At 38.8% G+C, this 19,096-nt stretch overlaps 1 protein-coding gene across 1 annotated transcript in view; it reads left to right on the top strand.

The window, feature by feature from the left end:
- Positions 1-6,161: 6,161 nt before the first annotated feature.
- PLEKHS1 (pleckstrin homology domain containing S1) overlaps positions 6,162-19,096 on the top strand; it is a 29,749-nt gene continuing 16,814 nt past the window's right edge. The window contains 7 exon segments of the mRNA XM_043980389.1: positions 6,162-6,713; positions 11,335-11,381; positions 14,251-14,339; positions 14,458-14,564; positions 15,921-16,055; positions 16,930-17,005; positions 18,687-18,794. Of these exon segments, the coding sequence (XP_043836324.1) occupies positions 11,354-11,381; positions 14,251-14,339; positions 14,458-14,564; positions 15,921-16,055; positions 16,930-17,005; positions 18,687-18,794 (543 nt within the window). The 5' untranslated portion in view covers positions 6,162-6,713; positions 11,335-11,353.

Below are 19,096 nucleotides of genomic sequence, written 5' to 3'. Positions count from 1 at the left end.
GCTAAATTAATTTACTTATTCAGTACCATACTAATCAAACCACCAATGAATTATTTTATGGAGCTAGAGAAAATAATAACAAAATTCATCTGGAGGAACAAAAGGTCAAGAATATTAAGGGAATCATTTTTTTTTTAAATGTGAAGGAAGGGGACCTAGCAGTACCAGATTTCAAACTATTACAAAGGGGTAGCCATCAAAACAATTTGGTACTGGATAAGAAATAGAGTGGCTCTTGCGGAGGGGGGGAGGGAGAAAAATTTGAAATTAGAAATCTTATAAAAGCAAATGTTGAAAACTATCTCTACATGTAACTGGAAAATAATAAAATACTTTTATAATTTAAAAAAAAAAGAAAGAGAGTGGCTGATCAATGTAGTAGATTAGGTACACAATATACAGAAGCAAATGAGAACAGTAACCCAGTATTTGCTAAACCCAAAGATCCCACATATTGGGATAAGAACTCACTATTTGACAAAAACTTCTAGAAAAATTGGAAAGTCTGGCAGAGACTAAGCATAGATCAATATCTCATACCGTATACCAAGATAAATTAAAAATGAGCACATGATTTAGATAAAAGGGATATTATAAGCAAGTTGGAGGAGGATGAAAGAAATTACCTGTCAAAATGACTAATATGGAAATGTTTTATATAATTGCACATGTACAACCTATATCTGATTGCTTATTGCCTCAGGGAGGGGAGAGGAGAGGGAAGTAAGGAGGGATAGAATTTGGAACTCAAAACTTTAAATAAAAATGTTTATTATTTTTTTTAAAAAAAGAAAACAAAAACAAACTTTAAATTAAAATGTTTGGGGGAAAAAGAAATGACCTATCAAATCTATGGCTAGGAGGTTTCATAACCAAATGAGAGAGAAGTTCACAAGAGGTAAAATGAATAATTTTTGTTACAAAAAATTTTAAAGTTTTTGTGCAAACAAAACCAATGCAGCCAGAATTAGAAAAAACAACAACGACAACAGAAAACTGGAGGGTGTGGGGGTGTGTAGTATTTATACCAAATTTCTCTGGTGGTCTCATTTCTCAAAAAATATAGAGAACTGAGCCAAATATATAAAAATAAGAACTGTTCCTCCAGTTGGTAAGAGGTAAAAAAAATTTGAACAGACAGTTTTCAGAGAAAGAAATCAAAACTATTGAGTCATATGAAATGATCCAAAGTACTATTAATTAGAGAAATACAAATGAAAACAACTCTAAAGTACCACCTTAAACCCATGAGATTGACTAACATGCAGAAAAGTAAAATGACAAATGCTGTAGAGGATGTGGAAAAATTGGAACAATAATGCAGCATTGGTGGTGGTGTGAACTAGTCTAACCATTCTGAAGAACAATTTGGAACTATGCCCAAAGGGCTATAAAACTGTACATACCTTTTGGCCCAAAAATACCACTACTAGGTCTATGCCCCAAGGCAAATTTCTCTAATAAAGGTCTGATATCCAATATATATATAGGGAATTGATAACAACTATCTGACAAAAGAGCCATTCCTCAATAGATAAATGGCCAAAGGATATGAATAATCAGCTCTCAAAAAAACCCCAAGCAAACTATCAATATTTTTTTCAATGTTCTAAACCATTAATAATAAAAGAAATACAAATTAAAACAACCCTGATTTCCAGCCCTACGTCCACTAGTCATTAGTTGTGTGACCTTGGGCATGTCTTTTGGCATCAGTAAGATGTCACCTTAGAGCAGGCAAATTTCTTTAAAGCCCTATCCAGCTCAAATATCCTTTAATTCTGCAATCTGAGAGGTTGGGTTAAAAGACAGGGAGAGGACTTCCTTTCAAGTCATTGACAAGATGATAAGAATCTGGAAGTGGTGATGGCCTCATTCTGAAAAGGGGGCTCTCCTGGAGCATGGTGTTGACTCTCATCATTGGGAATTTCTGGAATCCAAACAAAAGGAGATTGTTCCTGGTGAGGGTTAAGGTCATTAGACAGGATATTTCCTGAACGAAGTTTAAAGGCATTTCTTTGTTCTTTCAGACACCTGAAGATAGGTTGGTGCCTATATGGGTGTGGAGACATGCCAATCGGAAATTTTTTAAAAAAGGTTTCTGGAAATGGCAAGAGGTGATGTCTCTACCAACTTGGCAAGTGAAATGGGAAAATTCTTATTATCTTAAAGAGATCATTATGATGTATTGATTGTAGGACTGCCAACCTGAGTAGGCTCCCATTGGAGCCAGGGCACTAAAGCAATATCTTGGTTTGGCTTTATGTATTTTCAGGTCAGGTTTAAAACAGAAACAGAAGTATCTGCAGAACCTTAAGTAGATACATGGATGAGTGTGTAGAAGCAATATCTTTTCAGGGAAAGATCAGGCAGTAGCTGAAGCTTTTCATCAACTTCTTGGATCTCTGATTCAAGTTGCCTTCCTATGCCAATGGCTCATTGTCACCGCTTCCCATTTCCCTTTGGGACCTTCGCCCATGTTCCACCTCAGACCTTTTCAATGCTCCCTCTTCAATAAATGATCTTGGAGAGTTGCTGCAGTCAAAAAAATTCATCCTGTGGCAAACCTAGTAATAAGCAAAGAATTTAGCTAGCTAGGCTGGTTGGTCTTTGGACAACAGACAGTGGGTCCATCTCTGAGTCCCTTCTTAATGAAATTACAGAGTAATTACAGAGTAAACTACAGAGTAAAATTGACAGAGTGAAAAGGAAGGTAACAGAGCTACATTTGCAGGTTAGGTTCTCAAAGGACAACAACCCAGGTTCAAAGTCTTACCCATTCCTATAACCACAACTCAGTAGCCCCTACCTGTCTGCTTACCTTTATTCAATTCAGCCAGAATATGCAATTAGACAACTCATAAATGTCAAGGTAAAGTCTTTTATTGAAACAGCATAGTCGGGGGCAGCTAGGTGGTGCAGTGGATAAAGCCCTGGATTCAAGAAGACCTGAGTTCAAATCTGGCCTCAGACACTTGACACTTACTAGCTGTGTGACCCTGGGCAAGTCACTTAACCCTCATTGCCCCACAAAGAAAGAAAGAAAGAAAGAAAGAAAGAAAGAAAGAAAGAAAGAAAGAAAGAAAGAAAGAAAGAAAGAAAGAAAGAGCATAGTCAAAATAGTAGCAATGCTACAACTCCCCCATAAACCTGGGACACCCTCCCACAAAGACACAGTAACATCGAGAAAATTAGACACATCTAGTGTTAACAATTGGAAAGGCATGTGGAAGGAAGAAAAACTCCTACTGAAGCAGTAAAATTCTTCATGGCCTTCCCCTTCTCCTAAGACACAACTGGATGAAACCAGATGCTACTCTCATGGATGCTTGTTCATTAGCTTCAGCTTTGAACATAGCTGAAATCCTGGTCTGGCCTACTTCTTTGCACTTTCAGAAAGAACAAGAGGTCCTATCTTAGAACTGTTAGGAATCTCAGCTCTGGGCCTACCATTTCTCAAACAGGACCCAGTTCCAGGTGCCAGACTTATAATATCTTTCTTCGATTTGACTAGACTCCTTGTCATATGCCTCTAAAATAAGAAACCACTGACGGTGATGGTGGAGAGGAAAGAGAAAATCCCTTCTGATGGTAGTGGGGATTTGCTTCACTCTCTAAAACGTACAAAGTAAAGGGCAAAAGGCAAACTCTTTAATGGTGAAGTTCTTCCTTCATATCTTGTCAAATGACTCCACAAACGAATTCCTCTACCCTTAAACCCTCACCAAGGCAATCCCAGGGCCTAATGCCAAATCTCTTGTCTCCACCTCTCTGGCTGAATATCCTGGTCCTTTTGAATGCAACTGATCTAATCAAAGTCTGGAAGTGATGCACATTTACAAGGTAAAAGTTGCAGGGGGCAGCTAGGCGGCGTAGTGGATAAAGCTCTGGCTCTGGATTCAGGAGGACCTGAGTTCAAATCCAGCCTCAGACACTTGACGCTTAACTAGCTGTGTGACCTTGGGCAAGTCACTTAACCCTCATTGCTCTGCAAAAAGATAAATAAATAAATTGCACCAGGTTTATAAGATGAAACCTTATATTCCATTGTCTCTGTACCCTGCCCCTTTTCATCCTGTAATTTGGATCTCTTACTATTCTTTGCCAAGAAATAAATGGAAAGATGGTAGAGAATGTTTCCTCAATTTAATTAAAAAGTTACATGTTAGACCTAGAGAAACAATCATGAAATCATAGCCCAGGGATGTTTTCTTTTCCTTTTTAAATTAGAAAATTAGAAATGAAAATTTCTACTTTCTGTCCCTGGCATATAATAACCAACAAAGTCATAAATGCTACTTAAATTCATCTTGACTAATGTTGTCAAATAAAAGGAACTATCATAGTGTGAAAGAGTAAGATGAAAGACTTCTAATAAGTCTTTTGGTTTTTGTTTTTTTCTAATAAGTCTTTTAATAAAAATTCACATCTATGGCTTTTCCAAAGTTTGCAAAATACTGACTTCATTTTTATTAGCCCCCTATGATAGTTAGGAAACTGAAGCTTAGAGAGGTTAAAAGATTTGCCCAAGATCCAATAGCAAGTAGTGCTGAAACAAGGAATTTAATGTTACATTTCTCTGGCTATCTCCCATGCCTGAAATGCTCTCCCTCCTCCACTTCAACTACTGACCTCCCTAGCTTACTTTAAATCCCAATTAAAATTCCATCTTTGACTGGAAGCCTTCTCCAGGCCCTCTTAATTCTAGTGCCTTGCCTCTGTTAATTATTTCCTATTTATCTTGTAGGCAACTGGGTGGCACAGTGGATAGAGTGCCCGGTTTAGAATCAGGATGACTCATCTTCCTGAGTTAAAATCTGGCCTCAGACACTTACCAGCTCCGTGACCCTGGGCAAGTCACTTAACCTTGTTTGCCTCGGTTTCCTCATTTGTAAAATGAAAGAAGGAAATGGCAAACCACTCCAGTATATTTGCCAAAAAAAAAAAACCCAAATCGGATCAGAAAGTGTCAGACACAACTGAAAAAGAACTGAACAACATTTATGTATGTATATATGTGCATATATAACTTACTTTGCATGTATTTATTTGCATATCGTCTCTCCCATTAAACAATAAGCTCCTTGAAGGAAGGGATAGTCTTTTGCCCTTTTCTGAATCCTCAGCATTTAGCACAGTGTATGTACATAGTACATAGTAGGCATTTAATAAATATTAATTGAATGATTGTTCAATATTCAGTAAACACTCATAAAGGACCTAATACACGGCAGGCCCTGTGGTAAGTGCTGGAGATACAAAGACAAAAAACAAAACAGTCCCTAACCTCCAGGAGTTTACTCAGTAGAAAACAACATATTCATAGGTAAGGATAGCCAAAAAACATTCAAACAAAAAACAAATTATTTTTGGGGGGGAGGCATTAACACCTAGGGAGAGGGGAGGGTTAGGAAAGGCCTCATGTAGAAAAGAGACACAAATTGAGCCTTGCAGGAAACAAAGGAGTCTCAGAGGCAAGGAGTGTGTTCTAGGCATGGGGCACAGCTTGGGCAAAGGGATAGAGGTGCAACCAGTCAATTCCTATCTAAAAGTCTAAGTTTGTTCATCACTAAAATGAGGGGATTGGACTAGAAAACTCGAGTTTGATCCCAAGTTAGTGTTCTTTCCCTAATACCAGGCAGTCTTTTATACAAAAGATTGAATTTGGGGGTGGGGGGATGGAGCAGGACAGTTCTATTTCAATGCACTTCCCTGCAGAAATCAAGTCAAACCCAGTCTTCAGATTACTTTAACGTCTCTCGCCTAAACATCTTTCTGATGCTCCAGAGATACCCAAACTATAGAACTTTTTATTTATTTATTTATTTTAGTGAGGCAATTGGGGTTAAGTGACTTGCCCAGGGTCACACAGCTAGTAAGTGTTAAGTGTCTGAGGCCAGATATGAACTCAGGTACTCCTGAATCCAGAGTCGGTGCTCTATCCACTGCGCCACCTAGCTGCCCCTTAGAACTTTTACAAAGCTGACATTTTCTGTAGTCTGTGTGCCTTTCAGGGATTACTGGAAAATGCTTTAGGAAATCATGCTTATCTCTGCTACCTTTTAACCCTGATGGGAAAAACCCCATTGTGCATTAATTAAAAAAAAAGTTCCTGAAAACTACACGAGGGACATGTGAGTGTGGGTGTGGGTATGGGTGTGTACAGTACACAAGGTCTCTCGTACTTTTCCCACCTTCCAACTAGCAGTCCTCACTGCTTTCTCCCTAAGTGCATGAAAAGAGTTAAAAGTTCCTTCATTGAGCCATTTGGGTGAGAAGTGTTAAATGAAAGGAAGAAATCTCCACCAGAGTAGTTCCTGCAGAAATTCAAGACTGGGTGTGTAATCAGATTTGATTCAAAGAAAAAGAAGAAAGAAAAAAGAAGGAAAAAAAAGACCATGGGTGACAACTTTCTTTTTGTATCGAGAAGTTTACAGGGAACTCTTCAGAGTCACATGTCAAGCCAGTACAGAGGTGAATCCCCTTGATTTAACTTTCTTTTTCGCTCAGGCTTGTGGCCAGAGTAAGCCCTCAGGAAGGTGCTGGCTTGGAAAATCCCTTTGACTCAGATTTCAGACAGAGATTGTGCTTAATCATGATTTCATTACTGGAACTACACAGCAATAGTAAGGAGTACCCTTAAGAGTGAGTTGTGGAGACCTGGGATCAAGTGGAATTTCTGAAGAACACTTACAAGGGCAGCCCAGCTTCCAGTAAGTATTATCTTGGTGTTGGTTGGCTTGATTTCTCAACATATTATTGATGTGAAGATTCCAAACCCTTATGGATCAAATAGCAGCTGTCTGAAATTTGGGGATGGGATAGGTGGAAATTTGAGGATAGAGGAACTGGATACTTGTCTGCAAAGATCTTGAAGAACCCTTGAGTGGAAAAGAGATTCGACTTGATGTGCTTGGTCATTAAGGACAAGGAGAAGGGACGTAAGTTGCAGAATGGCAGGCTTCAGTTTGATGTAAGGAAAAAATGAAATGCCTACTATGTGCAAGCTTACAATTAGAGCTATTCAGAAGTGGAATGTGCTGCCCTGGGAGGTAGTGGCTTCCCTCTCCCTGGAAGTCTCCATGCAAAAGTTATATGACCGATTCTCAAGAATGTTCCAGGGAGGGATTCCTGATGGGTTGTACTACATGATCTTTGAGATCTTGTCCATCTCTTCAGTTTAGGGATTCTGTGCTTTTGCTATCTCCAATCAATTAGACTCTAAAATCATAAAGAAATTGATCCCCTTGATAACACTTTTAAGTAACTCCTTAGTAGATAAATAATGGACAAATAATGAATAATAACAAATAAATCATAAGATAATTATAGGTGGGATATGCCTTGAACGAGATAAAAAAAACTAAATGTAAAATTATTAATGTGGGTCCTGTGGGGTGGGGTGTGCATAGTTGTGAGTATAGGGGTGTGTGTGTGTGTGTGTGTTTATGGGGGGGAACAATGTGTTGCCAATGAAAGGAAATGTAAGGAAAAGTTTCTTCATTCCTAAAGAGGCATAGAAATAGAGATATCTAGACCACTCAATTCCACACTTAAGATTTTGAACCCCATCAGTAAAATATTTTGAGCACAGCAGTTTCAATATCATAATAGCTAGCATTAAATGTACTACTTTATGGTTTTCAAAGGCCTTTATAAATATCATCTCCTTTTATCCTCACACCAACCCTGAAAAGTAGGGACTATCATCACCCTCATTTTATAGAAGGGGAAACTGAAGCAGACGGTGGTTAAATGACTTATTCAGGGTCACATAACTAGTAAGTGTCTGAGGCTGAATTTGAACTCAGGTCTTCCAGATTCCAGGTACTCTGCTGTTCCCACTTTGCCACCTAGAGCAACATAATCCCCCTATTTATGAATTATACAGTGCTATATTAGTATATATATATATATATATAAAATAAAACTCAAGTCATACAATTTTTTTTTGGTGAGGCAATTGGGGTTAAGTGACTTGCCCAGGGTCACACAGCTAGTAAGTGAAGTCATACAAAATTTTGAGGGATAAGATAAAGATATTTAATGCTAGAGTCAATATCACTGTAATTATTGAATAAGGGCAATGATATGATCAGACCTGAAATTTTAAGAAAATCAATGTGGCAGCTTTGTACAGGACTGATTCCAGTGGGGAAGGCCAGGAGGCAAGGAGACCAGTTTAGGAAACTTGAGATAATTCAGGTAATAAGTGATGAGGACCTGCACTTGGGTGGTGGATATTAAGGGAGAGATGGGGATGAATGCAAGAGATGTTCTGGAGATTAGAACATATGAGATTTTGCCTACTGATAGGATTATGTAGGGTGAAGGAGAGTGAACATAAGGAATTAAGGAAGACACTAAGGTTTCAATCCAGAGTAATTGGAAGGATAATGATTGTTTGCTTTGTTTTGGGTTTGGTTTGGTTTTGTTTTTGTGGGGCCATGAGAGTTAAGTGACTTGCCCAAGGTTACACAGCTAGTAAGTGTCAAGTGTCTGAGACTGCATTTGAACTCAGGTCCTCCTGAATCCAGGGCCAGTGCTTTATCCACTGTGCCACTTAGCACACTGGGGCTTTTCCTCATTCGGGAAGATATCTAATACATGAGTTAGTTACTTTTACAGTATAGAAGGCAGTGAGAACATGATCTCAGATGTTGGCTGAGGAATGGGGAACAGGAAGCCAAGTATATGGATGGGGGACTTCAATTTATTGACTTCCTCCCTCTCTCATTCCATCTTATAAAACCTCAGTCTACTTTCTCCTATTCTTGCCCCACACCCTGCCCCCTTCCCCCTTTTTTCTGTCCTTTCCAGGCAGACTAGTCTCTTTCCTTCCAAAGCACTGAAGCTCGCTCCCTGCCTTCTCCAATCTGGCATGATGAGGAACAATCCCAGAACAACATGTAAGGAAGAAGGGAACCCAAAGAAGTCCTCTCAAGTGGAGCAGAGAGGAGCACGGGACCTTGAATCCCTTACTTGGGAAAGGAAAGCTTAGGCCTGAAATTCCAGGTTTTTCTAGCTTTCTATTCTACCTCCTAAGCAGATACAGTAACTAATTCTCCTTCCAACTCCACTGAATTTGTCTTAATTGCTTCTTGTATAATTTTCACATTATGAATTATGGAATCTATTTGAAATCCACTTAGTGTCTTGTTACCCAGTGGATCCTGCTTGTCACATGCCCGGAATGCATTATTCTTTCCTTATTCCTGCCTCATAGAACCTGTTTCTTTCTGTCAGACATAACTCAGGCACCACTTTCTGCTTGAAGTATGTATGTCGTGATCTCCTCAACTTCTAGAGGCCTCACCGGCTCCCCTGACAAATTACTTCACATTTCACTGTTTTGTATATATTCCTTTTTTTACCTGCTGAATTTCTAATCATCCCTTAAAGCCTGACACAAAACCACTTCCTCCATAAGGCCTGATTCTGGAGCTAATAAAAAAACCTGTCTGCTTCTCCCCTTTTCCCCCCCTTCCCTTCCCCGGCCTTTAAACTGGTATAACACTCATTTTGCAGCTCTCTGATGTAATCTTTGCCATCACAGATCTAGACCTGGGAGGGCCCTTGGAGTTCATCTAATACAAATTCCACATTTTATAGATAGGAGGTGAAATGACCTATTATTATATAATAGAGTTACTTCTGTATCTTATCTATCCCCTACCAAACTATCATTAAATTCAAATGACCAAACATTTATTAATTCCTACAGTGTACAAGGCACTGCACTAGGAGATATGGATATAAAACCTAAAATTAAACTGTTCTTGGAATTGACATTCTGTTGATATCAATAGGAGTGCAGTGAATTAACTCCCGAAGCTGTGCTGACTTCTATGGCTAGATTAAAAATACCTTAAGTTTAGAATTAGAATTTAGAATTTAGTTTTAGAATTCTTAAGTTTAGAAGTCTAAAGCCCAACAATTCTATACATCATTGTTTCTGTTGAGTCATTTCAGTTGTGTCCAATTCTCTGTGACCCTGTTTTGGGATTTTCTTGGCAAAGATACTAGAGTACTTTGTTATTTCCTTCTCCAGCTCATTATACAGGTGAGGAAACTGAGGCAAATAGGATTAAGTGACTTGCCCAGGGTCACACAGGCAGTAAGTATATGAGGTCAAGTTTGAACTCAGGTCTTCCTGACTCCGGGGTCAGCGCTTTATCCACCATGCTACCTAGTTGCCACTCTATGCTCTGTGAATTCGTTTTATTTTACATTTTTAAATCATTATTGATATCTTTTGTTTTTATATATCCTAAATTTTTCTGTGTCAGTAAGGTGCTTAAGAAATGCTTATTGACTGACTGATTCTCTTAATAGTTTCACAACAGCTATTCCTCCCCCCAAAGGCCATCCCATATAACAAAGAATACTTTTAAAGAGAAAAAAGGGGGAAAAAAAAAAGAGGGAAAAGAAAAAAATTACAAAACTGAACAATTCATCCAAAAAAAAAAGTCCTCAAGTATACTCAATGTTCTACATATATGGACCTCTCCCTTGCAAAGGGAGGCATTTTCTCCAATCTCTTCTTTGGGGATATGCAATTCTATAATGTTCAACTTCAATTTATTTTACATTAATGCCCTTAAGTGCTCAGCACTAGGAAGGCAGGGTCTGTGTCTTCTCTAAATGTTGTATCCCTGCCAGGGCAAAGTACACTACTTAGACATACAGTTAGGTGCTTAAATAAATTTGCTGAATATTGTTGGATCTGAACCTTTGCCCTGTTTCATGTTTTTTTTGTTTGTTTTGTTTTGTTTTGTTTGTTTTTTTTTTAGTGAGGCAATTGGGGTTAAGTGACTTGCCCAGGGTCACACAGCTAGTAAGTGTTAAGTGTCTGAGGCCGGATTTGAACTCAGGTACTCCTGATTCCAGGGCCGGTGCTCTATCCACTGCGCCACCTAGCTGCCCCTGCCCTGTTTCATGTTAACTTTCAGTATTACACGTCCTTCTAGGGCAAGAGGCCAAGAACCATTTAAAAATCAGTAACTGAGAATATGTCCTGAGGAGACCAGCTCTGGTAATAATCTTGTGCGCACCTGCAAAATACCACTGTCTTTACCAATCACTGTTCAGCTGCTTGGATGTTTCCTGGTTACAGTTGCTATTGATCTGTCTTGGGGCAGAAAAAAAAAAAAAACACATCACGATTTTTCTCATGACTTAACACACACCCTATTTGTCCAGCACTCCTGTAATAGCTGATTATTGGCCTCTTCATCATACCACCATATTATTTATTATCTGGCTAATCAGTGCAGGGAACTATTTATTGTTCAGGGCCTAAATAAATCAGGCTTTTTTTTTTTTTTTTGACAGGTGGAAGGAGGCATCTGCAATGGCTTCTAAATCTCAAGCTTTTTCAGGTAACAAATTGATGCTATCTCAGAAAGAAAAAAAAATCTTTTATATTGCCCCAATTTTTTAATCAATTTAATTAGTAGGAATCCAGCTTTGGTTTTACAGACAGGAAGCATTCTTATGGAAGATTCCCCTCCAGTGGGAAGAAGACACGAGTTTAAGCTGATTTCCTTTCCTCCCTCTTGAGGTGGACAGTTGGAATGTAAGCCCCTTGAGGGCAGGGGCTATTTGTTTTGTTTTTGTATCACCGGTGCATTCAGTCAGAACTTAATAATTACTCGTTGAATTGAAATGGGCCTCTGTCTTATTCCCAGAAGAAATTTCCTCTTGCCGTTTTTTTCCATTTGATGATTGTCGAATGTGTAGGAATAGGCAGCCTTTGGGATGGAATTTTCATTTCTAAACCGATAAAGCAAAGTAAGGGCCAAGGAAAGCTTTCATCAAGGTGATGGTATCCCCAAACCAGAGATGTTGCCTATTGTCAGTATAGGGTCATAAGATTCTCCCTCTAAAGCTGGAAGGGACCCCAGAGGTCATCTAGAAAATCAGGATTTACAGTGACAATGGCACTGATTGCACCATCCATACTCCTATCTCTCTACGGCTCAATGATAGGTCAAGTAAAAAATAAGGATTGAGAATGGAGTAAACAAAGGCTTCTTCTGTAGGATATAAGGAACCCGGGAAGACCTGAGTTCAAATCTGAACTCAGACACTTACTAGCTTAACTTCAGTTTGCCTTAATCTGCTGGAGAAGAAAACAGCAAACCACTCCAGTATCCTTGCCAAGAAAACCCCATGGACAGTATGGTCCCCTGGGGTCATGAAGAGTCAGACATGACTGAATGACTAAACAACAGTCTTCTATAGGATGCTGTTCCTATTCCTGTTGATTCTAGTGCCATTCTTCTACCGATGATTTCCTATTTACCTGCATTTTTGTGTTGTCTCCCCCATAAGATTGTGAGCTCCTTGAGGGCAGAGACTGTCTTTTTTTTTTTTTTTTTTTTTTGCAATGGGGGTTAAGTGACTTGCCCAGGGTCACACAGCTAGTAAGTGTCAAGTGTCTGAGGCCAGATTTGAACTCAGGTACTCCTGAATCCAGGGCCGGTGCTTTATCCACTGCCCCACTGCGCTACCTAGCCGCCCCAAAGACTGTCTTTTGCCTGTCTTTGTATCCACAACATTTAGCGCAGTATCTGACACATAGTAGGTGTTTAATAAATGCTTATTGACTGACTGATTCTCTTAATAGTCTTACAACTGCTATGCCCAGAGCATTCCAAGCATGGCAATTCCTATCTCTATAATAATAGCTATAATGGAATGAGAATGCAAGACAGCTCTAATAAACTAAGTAAGATGAGAGGAAGCATTTTTAACTAAGAGAAAGGGAAATAATAGAAAGAGACTTCCTGGTGCTCATGGTATTTAAGCTTGGTCTTGAAGAATGGGTAGGATTTCAACAGGTAGAGACCTTCATGTAGTGGGTATAAAAGTCATTCCAAACACAGAGAATAATTTGAGCAAAGGCAGAGGTAAAAATGTTAGACATATTCAAGTAATGACCAGTAATACAAATCAACTGAAACATAGAATATGTGGAGAGAATGGAGGGGAAAGGAGGAAGGCACCATATTGTGTAGGACTTTGCAGGCCAAACCAAAAGAGTTTGGGTTTTATTCAGTAGAGAGTGGTGAGGGTTTTGAACAATGGAGTTAAATGATCATATCTGTGCATAAGGAAGAGTAATCTTACTGTAATGTGAAGAATGAATCTAAGGGGAAAGGAATGAAGTGATGAAAACCAATTAGGACATTGTTGTAGAAGTTTAGCGTTCACCTTTGTAAAACCCTCTATGTCTGCAAGAGAAACCTTTTTACTGAAGGCCTGTTAGTAAACTTATTAAGGATTAATTATTCAGTGACAGAGAATATCCAGAAATAATAAGGGGAAAACAAGACCTGGAGCAAGGGAGATAGTCCCTTCAAGATGCCGTTACTTTCCCCCTTGGTGTAAATACCACCAAAGTAGCCCAACTTCATGATGGGAACTAGGGTGCTGACTGGGGAGCCATTCATTTTTCTAAGTAAATGGGCAAGAATAAGGAAACACTTTCTGAATTTTTTTCCATGGAAACCTAGACTTGGATACTAAGGGATGGGGGTGGGGAGATAATTGTCCTATCCTGGGAGATTCATTTAATAAAAGAGAGTCCCGTTCTTTAAAGAAGATTTCATTTTTTTCAAATTTAAAAATTAAAAAAAAAACAGGTAAAAACCACAGCCAGCATGTACAAAAACCCCACAAAAACCCCAAACCAAAAAACAGTTCTTTACATCTCAAACTAAAAGATTCTGCTTGGGTTTTTTGGAGGGTGGGGTGGAGTGAAGGGTGGATTTTGTTATTGGTGTTTTGTTTTGTTTTGTTTTTTAAAGACAGTAGGCAAAGAAGAACAGATCGAGTGTATACTTCAGTAGCTACTAATATAACAGAAATAAGAATAAAGCCTTATTCATATCTGGAGAGCCAAAGAAAGTGAGTCAAAAATGCAAAGGAAAAAGCAAATGAGAGACTTTCAGTGCAGTCAGAGTCAGACCAATCTTTTACTGCCAATCTCATAAATGGCTTTTCTCTCCCCTGAGTTATTGTCAGTTTGTTGTTTAGGGGTGGGTTGTATTAGTTGTTTTGTTATTGTTGTTGTTGATGATGTTTTGGATGGGTTTGGGGAGGCATTTCTTTCCATACCTGAGTCACTTGCCAACCTTTCATGAGTTAAACGGTAATGTTTTCCAACTGAACAAGCTCTTTTTATAGACTGACCAGGAAGAAATTGAGTAATAGCTCTATTCATTTTTTTATTGGTTTTATCAGGCAAACAAGTGCCATTTCATTATGAAAATGAAGTCTGCAGACAAGCCTACTTTATTAAATCACCACCCCCTCAGCTTTTCTCCTCCCAGGTATGGTACTAAGTACAATTTAGTGATCCTCCCACTGCCTTCATAAGCATTTTTTTTTGCTTCTGCTCCCTGAAGATTTCAGAGATGCAAACATCTTTTTTTTTTTCTTATTGTGCAGCCCTCCTGGAAAAGTCGGTATTTCGTCCTGTCAAAAAATAAGGAAAATTGCTACAGTCTTCAGTATTTTAAAGACCATCACTGCCGGGGTTCCATTGAAGTTGATCAGTGCGTACAATTTTTATCAACTTCCGATCCTGAAAAATCAAACTGGCTTCATATAAATGGTGAATTTAAGTCATTGATCTAGGGAGTCAAGCCCAGGGCTAAGAACAGAAAATGACCCTTGTCACTGGAAAACAGCTAAGACTGAACACTTTGAAAAGGATAGACAGGGTTTTATTTGACAGTTCATATAGTTTAATTGTTAAATCTCCAAATAACAAGAGTTCACCGAAGAGTCCATGTTTTTTCACTCCCAGAGATTGTGTGTGTGTGTGTGTGTGTGTGTGGGTGGGTGGGTGGGTGGGTGGGTGTGGGTGTGTGTGTGTATGTGTTTCCTCCTAACTGGATAACTTTTGGGTATGTCACAGAAAGAAGGTGAATGGATCATTTCATCCATGCAGAACTTTATTGCTCAAGTGAGTCATTAAGAAAACATCTTAGGTTATATCACCACTTCTCATATTAACACTTTTCTCAAAGGATAGCAAAGAAAAGGCTTCAGATTCATTAATAGGAAATCAGGAACTTGACCTGAGCCAGAATGAACCCCAAACTAATACAAATCACTACACTTTTTTCAGCCTTGCCTTAACTAAACCCAGATATTAATGCAATCACTAGATTATAGCCTTAACAAATAATTTTTAATCACTTAGTGAACAAGTCTGAATCAGAGCCAAATTTAGTTTCTAAGACTACTAAATCTTTGGGCAGCTAGATGGAGCAGTGGATAGAGTGTGGAATCAGGAAGACTTGTCTTCCTGAGTTCAAATCTGTCCTGAGACACTCACTAACTGTGTAACCTGGGGCAAGTCACTGAACCCTGTTTGCCTCCATTCCTAATCTGAAAAAGGAAATGGCAAACCATTCCAATATCCTTGCCAAGAAAACCCCAAATGGGGTCAGACACAACTGAAACAACTGAACGAATAACAACAACTAAATCATCAAAATGCAATCATTCTCTGAAGTGCAATGGATATCCTATTGGAAACTTTAATTTCCACTTGAATACAATGGATAGTTCATAGTTTTCCATTCCCTGTATAAAAATATAGACCAGTTTTCTGCCCAGGTTTTTATTTATATCAGTTTAATAGTACATGTCATGGAGTTATGGAAAGAGTACTGGACTTGGAGGTCAGAAAGACCTGAATTAAAACGCTACCTCATACTAGTTGTCTTACCCTGAGAAAATAACTAAACCTTTCCCAGCCTCAATTTCCTGATCTGTAAAATGGGGACAATAACATCTATGGTATCTACTATACAGGATTGTCTTGAGGACCAATGAGATCATGTGGAATGCTTTGCAAATTCTAAAGCACCAGTTAAGTTCTTACTATTATCATTCAACAGAATTTCCAGTATAGAAGTTGGCATCAGTGACCATGAGAAAATGATATCAATCCAAAAGATGTTTAAATGCCTACCCAAGGAAGTGATGTCCATTAAAACCCCTAAAAGAGATTACTATCTCATTGGCAAAGACTGGTGAGTGGCCCAAAGAAAAAAAGATTTCTCTAATTTATCTACTCTCCTTTTTAACTTAATCTGAGACCAATACAGCGCTCAATCAATACAAATATTACATAGCATACATTTAATAAATGTTTTTTGAATTAAATGTCATGTCAATAGAGTCTACCATTTGTGAAGAAATCCTGATGGATCTTGCTTTAAGAAAACCTGGTATTCTAACAGAGACTCACAAATGATAAAAATTAAGGGTTAGTAATTCTCATCTCAGAAGGATCTACCACTGAATTTAAAAGGTTTCTTTCAGCAAGCATGCTGAATATATTACTTATTGATTGTGAGCAAATGGACAGAAAAGTTGGCAAACAGGGCAAGAAATAGAGAACTGTGGAAACAGAGAGAGCTTCAGAGCATTAGGCATGAGCAATTTGCTCACGATCAAAGTGAAAATAAGACTTCTCTGAAGTTTTCATGGAAGCAAACAGAAAATAAGATATCATTTACAAAAATTCAACTTAAACCTTTTTTTGGGAAAACTGTCACATCAAATGAAGCACAATCTGGACAGTTTATACAAAGGCATAGGCAGATCAGGTACATGCTCAAAAGCACAAAAGAAGTCAGTATTAAAGACAGGCATTAAAAACCATATCATCATTGAGGTTATTTGTCACCTTTCTTCTCACTCCTACCCACTTTCCACATAGAGGCATCCAAGGAGGGGGAAGGGGGAGTTGACAAATAAGGTGGAAGTTCTGGGGCCAGGTATCTATTGAAGAATGGAACCTTATTCCTCTGCAAAGTATTCTACTTTCAAATAGCAGAATCCTGGCTCCAAAGAAATCCAACCACTATTGTTCACCATTGAAACTTTAATTTCCATCAACAGGAGGATAATTGAAGACTGGGTCTCCTTCATATCATCATCCTGCCTGAATCCGAAAGTTACCCATCAGAATATAAAGGTGACATCCCTTTACTAAACCTGACCTTCTTTCAGAAGTAAACAATAGAGGTTTCTTCTTCATCTTCCCCCTCTTCCTCCTCCTCCTCCTTCTGCTGGCACAGGGCCCTGTTTGCCAGGAAAGCTAGATTACATACAGATAATTTACATTTTCATTACTGTGTGTGACAAAGGGGAGGAGGGGGAGGGGGGAAGTGACAAGTCTTAAAATGCAATCTTTTAAAAAACATTTTTATATATAGTTTTGAGTTCCAAATTTTATCCCTCTCTCCCCTCCCTCCCCTCCCTCCTCCTCTCTCCAGCAACACATGTGGTCCTAGTCCCACCAAACAACAATCAGCTGCCATGGGAGCTAACTCATTGATCCTTTCTTCTGGTTGAAAGATGGCGTTTTTTCAGACTCCTCCCACTAACCTCTACTGTAAGCACTTCCAGGCACCATTATTAGTCCACCATAGTGGTAAAATCCTATTTATCAAAAAGGATCTAAAATATCATTTTTATAGTTCTTCGTGCATACCTTTAAAAAATAAAGGTTTGTGGGGGGCGGCTAGGTGGTGAGTGGATAAAGCACCAGCCCTGGATTCAGGAGTACCTGAGTTCAAATCTGGCCTCAGACACTTGACACTTACTAGCTGTGTGACCCTGGGCAAGTCACTTAACCCCCATTGCCCCGCAAAATAAATAAATAAATAAAGGTTTGTGCCTCCAAAAGAATAATTTCAACCTATTTTCTGGATATCTGTCACAAGGGAAATTGGTTAGTGGTGGGGTCCTTAAGGATTCCTCTTTAAAGAATTACACCCTCTCACACACAAATCCAATTAGAATAAAATAATCTTTTATTTAGGCACTAGAAAAAATGACCAAAAGAGACGTCAAAGACTTCTCAAGGGGAGATGGTTCAGAGAAACATGATTCTCTGAGATACCTATCTCTTCAAATGGGAAAAAGGAAAAAGATTTTATATATGATAGATAAGGTGATCACCATCTGATAATGGAAAGTTCCCTTTGGGGGTGGGGGAAGGTTTGAGTAAGAGGTGGTGGTCAAGACTTCTGGAGTTATCTGTCCCCTGGTGCCAGTCAGGCAGAAGCTTTGCGTAATGGGCTTATCTCTCTTACTTCTTAAGGTGTATTCGGCCTTCATTTTAGCTGTCCAGTTTAAACATTAATAGTCCCAAATTCCTTGATATGTCCTGGACCCACAACAATATCCTTTAGTCAGCCAACAGTATTGCCTTTAAAGTACTGTCTAGTGGAAGAAAAAGAGAAGAAATCTACTTGGCTTTCCCTATAACATGACTTTCCATAGTACAAAATTCAGAATAAATCAATCTTAGACCTTGTCTAAGAGAGATTTCTTACCATGACATCAAAAAATAGAGAATACTTACCTCATCTATGAAATAGTCCCATAATGTAAGCACCAGAGACTCAAGTATAGCTTTATAGTAAAGTTACAGGGTATGAGCATTCCAACAAAAAATAATTTCTATGCACACACACACTAATATATTTTCATTTAGAGTTGATTTAGAAAACCTGCAAGGGGAAAAAAATGGTTCCACATCTTTTTGCTTTGACTTTTCTTCAAGGGCCCATATGACACGAACAATGCAGTCAGATCTAAAGGGGGTGTTTCAACTCCCCGTTATACTCATGCTGCTTTTGTCTTTCTAGAATCTAAATCTTGTAAATCAAGATTTCAGAAACAAGGCCAGTGCTGTACAACCTCTTGACTCAACAGGAAACCAGAACATCTATCAAATCATTCCAGAAATCTGTGATGTAAGAAGCAAGTATTTAACCTGGCCAAAGGAGAGCTCAAATTCGAATATAGCAACTTCCTGACTATATTCTCTGTGTGACCTTGGGATAGTCATTTCCCATTCTGGGCCTCAGTTTCTGAGGGGTTTGAACCAGGCCATCTCTAAGGTCCCTTTCAACTTGCAATCCAGTGATAGTCTTTGACTATCCACCTTGATCCGGAAATCAGGACTGGTGATCCTGATGTTGTAGAAATGAGGTTTTGGAAGAGGGTTTGGTTCAGCCCTAGGTTCACATGAGTACTTGTTTGTTTGAAAGTTTTA

Source organism: Dromiciops gliroides, chromosome 2 (assembly GCF_019393635.1).
Source record: "Dromiciops gliroides isolate mDroGli1 chromosome 2, mDroGli1.pri, whole genome shotgun sequence".
NCBI classification, from domain to species: Eukaryota; Metazoa; Chordata; class Mammalia; order Microbiotheria; family Microbiotheriidae; genus Dromiciops; species Dromiciops gliroides.
This window is presented reverse-complemented; position numbering and strand designations above follow the sequence as displayed.